The 7621-nt window shown below is 51.4% G+C and overlaps 1 protein-coding gene across 1 annotated transcript; it reads left to right on the forward strand.

The window, feature by feature from the left end:
* The first annotated feature begins 428 nt into the window (after positions 1 to 428).
* LOC148138487 (putative G protein-coupled receptor 139) lies at positions 429 to 1259 on the forward strand. The gene has a single exon (XM_087981689.1). It carries the CDS (start codon positions 429 to 431, stop codon positions 1257 to 1259), a length of 831 nt encoding a protein of 276 aa, XP_087837815.1.
* Positions 1260 to 7621: the final 6362 nt, after the last annotated feature.

A 7621-nucleotide genomic window follows, 5' to 3' on the forward strand; every position in this document is an offset into this window, starting at 1 on the left:
AGAGACTGCGTCATTGTCTTTTGCACTGTTGCCCAGGGCTTTTCCATTATTTAGGATGGGAATATTTATGGAAACCTCTCTTTTAAAGTTTTGTTAAATCGTCCATCGCCACTTCTGACTGGATGTGATAGGACTGCAGAATTTCCGTCAGATCTGTTGATCTTGGAATCATTTTGCTCTCTCCATCAGGTGTTAGTTCTGCTGTTTTGAATATAAGCAGTCAAGTGCGGTGGCTTAACTGTTATTTTCGATGCGTCTCTGCGTGTTTAGGGAAGGGAGGTTTTTTGTGTTTTATGACACATTTTTGTTTGTTATTCTCATGTATAATATGTTTGTTTTCCTTCATCACAGTTAACGTATTGACGATCTACATCCTGCTGTATAAAGATTGTGGATTGTCTTCATGTGTCAGACGTTACCTGGCCGCCATGGCACTAGCGGATTTACTGGTCATTATCCTCGATCTGGTATTGAGACACATTCCCATTGTTTATCGTCAACACTTTTATTTCCTGCTGTCCATCCCCGTGTGTAATATCAATGCTGTCCTACTTTATGCAGCCACTGACTGTTCTGTTTGGTTCACTGTCACTTTCACCTTTGATCGGTTTGTGGCCATATGCTGCCAGAAGCTGAAAAGTAAATATTGCAGTAAGAAAACGGCGGCTGTGGTTCTGAGTACAGTGACTATACTGAGCTGTTTAAAGAACATTTTCTGGTATTTTATGCTCAGAGCTCGGTATTGGCTAGGGAACAATCCCTGGTTTTGTGAGCTAACACTCGCTGTTTATACCTCACGTGTCTGGGTTACAGTCGAGTTCCTCCACCACATTCTAACCCCGTGTGTCCCATTTCTCCTGATTCTGCTGTTAAATGTTTTCACCGTCAGACACATTTTGTTGACCAGCAGAGCCCGCAGGAGACTCCGCGCTCACACCAATGGGGACGCTCAGTCTGATACAGAAATGAGAAACCGGAAAAAATCCATCATTTTACTGTTTGTGATCTCGGCCAATTTCATCCTGTTATGGTCAATCTTAATGGTATATTCTATATGGAGACGGATGCATGAGTTTGGGTATCAGTCTGTGTATCTCGATCCGTTTGTGCAGGAACTGGGCTTCATGCTGCAGCTCCTCAGTTGCTGCACAAACACTGCGATTTATGCCGTCACCCAGAGTAAGTTCAGACAGCAACTGAAGAATGTGCTGAAATATCACTTTATCGAAATTAATCAATTAATGACATTTACTCATTAATCAATCCATCTGGAATTTTCTTATTTAAGTTCAATGTTTCAGCATTCAAGCAGCCAATTGCTGTGGTAACAGAAAGGGGGTAGTGCTTCCTTGTCGAATATTATCCGACAGGGGTTTACAGAGACACATTACAATGTTTCTCTGAACTCATGGGTCAGTGAGACCAGGCACATCACATTGAGTTAATCGATCACGTCAGTTTGAAATTATTAAAAGATTTTCATTAAAAATTGCCAAGTAGCAGAGTGACCGATCTTCTTGTTTGTCTTCGTGTTGAAGAAGCTGAGCTGGAGAGAGACAGACTCAGTTCCATATCCGGGTCCACAGCGAAGGAGAGTGGACCCGGCCCTGAGCTCAGGAATTGGGTTTAATCATTCTGTCCTTGCTTTCACGTCTGGCTTCGCCGAAATGGCCGTTGGCAGAATTCATCTTCCAACCCCGTTTTCCCATCTCCATCCAGCGGAATCCATCTCTCTCCTTCACAATCATTCGCTCACCATCTTGCCCCCTCACACCCTCCCTTTCACTCAATTCCAGTTTCACCTCCCACTTTCTTTCTCCTCACTTCTTTCCCGCTCTTTCTGCACACTCCCTCATTCTCTCCCGCTCTCACTTTTACTCTCTCTTCACCCCGTCTATTTTTCCGCTACATTCCTCCCAAGCCATCTCTCAAACGCCCCATCCCGGTTTCTCCCGCCCGCCTCTACGCTTTTCTCTGTCCGCCATCTTGTCTCTCTACTCTCCTAATGTCTCTGTCTACTTTCCACCTCTCTAACTGTCACTCATTTTCGCCTTCCTCCCAGTTCCCAAGTTCTCTCTGTCTTATCGTCGCCTCCAGCCTCTTCAAACACCATCCCTCTCTGGGTTAGTGGGAGAGAGAACGATCAGCGAGACAGTATGTATCAGATTGAGAGGAATTCAGTCAGAGAGCAATGCGGGGAGACGGGTAGTGAAAATCAGACGGAGAGGGACGGAATGAAAGAGTCGGTAAAAGAAAGGTTTAGAAAGAGTGAGAGACAGCTGGAGAGCGAGAGAGACAAAGAGAGAGAGAGACCGAGAGAGTCAGATAGAAGGTTAGGTAGAGGGAAAGAGGCAGTGGGAAAGGGAGCTAGAGAGTCAGACAGAGATAAAGGGGGAGAGAGAGGGAAAATGAGGAGGACAGACAGAGGCGGAGACAGACAGAGAGGGATGGGAGATATAGAGTGAGAGAGGGGGCGAGAGAGTAAGGGAACACAGAGAAATAGAGGGGGATGGAGAGGAGAGAAAGAGAGGTGGGAGAGAGCGAACAGAAAGGGGAGAGAGCGGGACGGGAGAGAGAGAGGGATTGGAGAGAGAGAGAGGGTCGGGGAGTGTGAGGGAGGAAGGGGAAGGGGAAGATAGATAAAAGGAGGCAGAGAGAATGAGGGGGCAGAGAGACGGGGAGATAAGGAGAGAGTGACTGGGAGAGAGTGAGATCTGAGGAAGGAGAGAGGGGAGAAAGACGGAGGAGACCGAGAAAGAAACGGTGGGACGATAGAGAAAGTATTGAGAGTGGAAAGGGATGAGGAGGAGAGATTGCGGATGTAGGGGGAGACAGTGCAGAGGTCGGGGAGTCAGATAGTCGGAAGGAAGGGATGAGAGTGGGAGATAGGAGGTAGAAAGAGGGGGAGGGAGAGATCAAAGAAGGAGGGAGGGAGAGTGACAGGGAGTAAGAGACAGAGAGGTGATAGAGAGTGGATAGAGAGAGAGTGGGGGGGAAAGAGAGGGAAGAGAGAATTGGGAAGGCTGGGGAAAGAGAGACAGTGGGAGGAGAGGGTGATGCGAGTGGGGGGAGAATGGAAACGGGTCGGGAGATAGTGGGAATCGAGTGGGTGGGAGTCAGAGAGCCAGAGAGAAGGAGCAGGGAGTGAAGGAGAGGGAGGCGTAGGGAGCGAGAGGAGAGAACGTGGTGAGAGAGGGAGGGAGTGGTAAGGTAGAGTGAGGGGGAGTGAGTGTTGGGGACAAGGAGAGCGGAGAGGGAGATTTGGGGATTGCGAGATTTGGGATAGAGTATGGGGGAGGGACAGGAGGGAAGAATGCGGGAAGACAGAGGTGTAGAGGGAGGGTGAGAAAGAGGGAGGTAAGATCGAGTGGGGGAGAGGGAGTTGAGGGGAAGGTGAGTCAGCGAAGACTGAGACTGTGGCAAAGAAAGCAGATAGAGCGAGAGGACGGAAAGAGTTGCAGGGTGGAGCTGAGGCTACAGGAGGACACAAAGACTTGTTAGTGAGGGGGTAGAGAGAGGGAGAGGACAGGCAGAGGAGACGGGGCAATAGTGAGATGGAATGAGTTTGAACTAGTTGGAGAGGGAAAGAGAGGCAGGGACAGGCAGTGGAAAGTAGCGGTGATAGCGTGAGGAGAGAGGGAGAGGGATAGCAGCGAGGGAGAGAGGAGCGGGAAGAGAGAGAGAAAAAGGATGGAAAGAGCGGGAGAGAGGGGGAGAGAGTGAGAGGGAAGGGTTTGACAAAGTATGAAAGAAGGGGTAGGAGAGACAGCGGGAAGAGAGGGGCGAGAGAAATATTGGAAAGCGAGGGATCAGAGAGAGTGCTAATGGCGGCCGAGAGTGAGGCAGAGGGCGTCAAGAGAGGGGCGGAGAAAGTGGGAAGGAAGTGGGCGAGACATTGCGGAGGGAGAGAGGGAAGGGATAAGACAGGGTCAGAGAGGAGGGATCGGGATAGAGGGTGTGAGAGAAAGTGTTGGAGGTGAGAGAATGAGAGAGAGGGTGTGAGAGAGATTGGGGAGACAGAGTGAGGGGAAGGGGAGGGAGGAACTGGAAAGTGAGGGGCGAGAGAGGGTGACGTTGAGGCTGTAAGAGTTGGAAGGTAGGGGCGTGAGAGATAGTGGGAAGGGAGTGGAAAGACAGAGAGTGGTAAGGGAAGGGAGTGTGATATTGCAAAGAGAGTGGATGGTGGGATAGAGAGAGGGTGAGAGGGAAGGAAGGAGAGAGAAAGGGAGGCAAGGGGAGAGTGCGACTGAAGGGAGAGAGGGTGTGGTGTGAAAGAGAAAGAGAGAGCGGGAGAGGGAGAGCGCGAAGAGCGAAAGAGAAAGGGGATGGAGAGAAAGAGAGGTAGTGGGAAGTGAGAGAGATAAGGAGAGGATGGGAAGGGAGAGAGAGAGTAGTGGGAGGAGGGTGGAGCAAAGACTGGGTGCAGTTAGAGAGAAGGGAGCGGAAATGGAGGGGAGAGACAGGAGACAGGGTGGGGAGAGTGAGATAGATGCAGAGACGGAGAGCGAGAGAGAGAACGAGAGAGTGATAGTGGGGTATAGAGAGAAAAGCAGGAGAGCGCGATTGGGAGTGAGAGAGAATTGGTAGTGAGATAGGTGAAGAAAGAGAGGGCTAGATAGAGTGGGGAGAGAAAGTGAACGATGGAGGGGGAGAGAAACAGTGAAGGATAGGTTAGAGTGACGGTGATGGTGAGGGGAGGGTTTAAGAGAGAGTGAGAGGGAGACAGAGAGAGATGTTGGTGAGAGTGAGCGAAGTGGAGAGGCAAGATAAGGACGGGAAACAGGCAATGAAGGAGAGTGGAGAGAGGGAGAGAGTGGATGGTTATGGGGCATGGAGAGTGGGAACAGAGAGAGGGAGGGCGGAGAGAGTGGATGCAGAGAAAGTGTAGTGAGATAGTTGACAGGCGTGAGAGAGAATGCCGGTGAGAGAGATTCAAGGGAGAAAAGGGAGAGATGGAGTGAGGGAAAAAAAGCGAGATTGGAGAGGGACAGTGCGAGGAAGGCGTTAGAGGGAGGAGAGAGAGACATTGTGGTAAAGAGAGAAGGGGATGGAGATAGAGAGGGAGACTGGGGAGAGAGGCGGGGTGAAGAGAAATTGGAGGCGAAGGAAGAGAAATAGCAGGGAGGAATAGAGAGAGAAGAGGGGAGGGAGACACATTACGTGGAGGAGACAAAGGTTAAAAGAGAGGGAAGAGAGAGAGGGAGGATGTTAGAGAGTTAGGTGAATCAGGGAGTTCGGGAAAGTGGGAGAAGAAAGAGATGGAAGGAGGGTCGGGGGTGCAAGAGAGTGTAGGATGGTGTTAGAGAAGGAGGGAAGGGTTGGGAGAAAGAGAGGGGGAGAGAGGGGACGGCGAGAGACAGGGAGTCTGAAAGAAGGAAGAGTTAGAGAGGGGGAGCATGGGAGAGAATGTGGAGTGAGAGGGAGGGCGAGTAGGCAGAGAAAGGCGCGAGGGAGAGGGAGAGGGGAATAAGTGCGCGTGGGGCTAGATGGAGTGCAGAGAGAGAGGGAGGGCGGGCAGAGAGATTTGGACGAAGAAAGCGAGGGAAAAGCAGGGCTGGCGAGAGAGAGGGAGGGTGGAGATAGAGTGTAGGAGGTGGGATATAAAGGGAAAGGGGCGGGGAGGAGAGAGGAAGAGAGCGCGGGAGAGTGGAAGAGAGAAAATGAGGGGAGACAGGGGAGGGAGGACTACCAGAGAAGGAGGGGAGCAGAAGAGGGAGGGTGAGAGACAGAGATAGGGATGGGAATATACAAAGTTGGTAGAAAGAGAGGCGTGGGAAGTGAGAGGGAGAGAAGGGAGAATGTTTATGGAGTGTGAGAGTCAGGTCTAGAGAGAAAGTGAGACAAGGGAGAGATTGAGTGAGGGAGCAGGAGGGAGACAGAGAGGAAGGAGGGGAGAACGAGTGTGGGAAGGGTAAGAGAGATTGAGTGATTGTGAGAGATATAGGGTGCGAGAGAGGGTAAGGAGGGTGAGAGAAAGTTCTAAAGGGGAGAGAGAGGAATGGAGGGTGAGAAAGTGAGGGATGAGAGAGACAGAGAGACAGCGAGACAGAGGGAGGAGAGAGTGAGTGAGGGAGGGGAGAGAGCAAAGGGGAGAGAGAAAGGGTGGAAGTTGGGGGCGAGAGAGGGGGTGAGCGAGAGAGACGGAGGATGTTGACGGTGTTGTGGACAGATGTAGAGTGGGATGGGTGAGAGAGAGGTGGACGGAAAGAGAGAAAGAAGGAGCAGGGAGAGACTGTGAAGCAGCAGTGAAGGGTGATAGAGAGACGGCAGGGAAAAGAAATGAGGAGCGAGAGTTGGAGGTTCACAGTGGCCGAGAGTAGGGAGAGCAGGAGAGGGAAGAATGGGGTGAGACAGAGGTAAGAAGTAGGCAAGACAGAGATGCTAGGAAGAGAGAGGGGAGAAAAGGGAGAGAGAAAGAGAAAGAGAGAGTGGAGTGAGAATAGAAGGAGGAGAGAAGGAAGGGACAGCGCAGATGAGCGACTAAAGGGGGCATAGAGTGATGGAGGGGGAGGGACAAAGAAAGAGAGCGGAGAGAGCTAGAGAGGATGAAGTGGGAGAGGGCCCAGGAGAGGACTCGAAGAGAGACGGAAGGGGAGAGAATGTTTTGGGGGAGAATGAGTCTCGGGGAGAGTGGGATTGAGGTCAGGCAGAGCGTGGGAGAGAGAGAGTCAGGGAAGAGAGAGCGAGACAAAAAGAGGGAGACAGGAAGACGTGGACGGAGTTGGGGAAATAGAGAGTAGGGAGGGGTGAGATAAATTGAAGGAGGTGGGAGGGGGAACGGTGAGAGAAAGTGTATTGGATGGGGAAAATGTGATTGAGGGAGAGGAAGAGAGGCATGTGATGAAAGGGGCAGAGAAGGAGGGGGTGGGGAGAGACCGAAGGCGAGGGAGGAGTGAATGAATGAGGGATGGCATAAATAGAGAATGCAGAAGGCGTAGAGAGAGAATGGGGAGGGGGAAAGGAATTTGAGGTATGGCTGATAGAGAGAGCGAGATGGACGTGGATAGAGAGACAAGGAGCGGGTGAGAAATGGGATGAGGCAGATTTTGCGAATTGGAGGGGGAGAGAGAGCAGACAGCGAAGTAAAGGAATGGAGAAGGAGAGAGAGATGTGTTGAAGAGAGAGAATGGAGGAGGTAGAGAAACAGTCGGCTGAGAGAGTGTAGGGGCACAGTGGGCCAGAGCGAGAGGAGAAGAGCGAGAGGCAGAGCGAGAGGAAAAGAGATGGAGAGAAAGAGAGAGGATGATGGTGAGAGAGGGAGGAAATGGAGAGAGACATTGACGTAGGGGGAGAGAGTGAGGAGGGCTGGTTAGCGTGAGAAAGAGGAGAGAGAGATTATGGGAGAGACTGAGGAGAAACGGATGGAGAGAGGGAGAGAGAGGGTGGAAAGAGCAGGGGAGAGAGGAAGGGGGATAGATGGAAGGGAGAGAGACAGGGAGACCCATGTAGAGAGCGCGGGGAGGTAGGCAGGTGGACAGGTCGGTTAGGAGAGAGGAGAGGAGAGGGACACAGTGTTGGAGGGGGAGATAAAGGTATTTAGGGATTGGGAGAGAGCGGACAAAAGTTTGGAGAGTGTGAGAGCGGGAGAGGGGAGAAGAGTGAGAAATGGGTAGGAAGAAAC

The sequence above is a fragment of the Chiloscyllium plagiosum genome, unplaced genomic scaffold (assembly GCF_037043375.1).
Source record: "Chiloscyllium plagiosum isolate Xiang-an unplaced genomic scaffold, Cpla_swu_hap1 HiC_scaffold_40, whole genome shotgun sequence".
In the NCBI taxonomy this organism is placed as follows: Eukaryota; Metazoa; Chordata; class Chondrichthyes; order Orectolobiformes; family Hemiscylliidae; genus Chiloscyllium; species Chiloscyllium plagiosum.

Coding starts and splice junctions, on each gene's coding strand:
- LOC148138487 (XM_087981689.1), top strand. CDS start 429: ATGGCACTAGCGGATTTACTGGTCATTATCCTCGATCTGGTATTGAGA.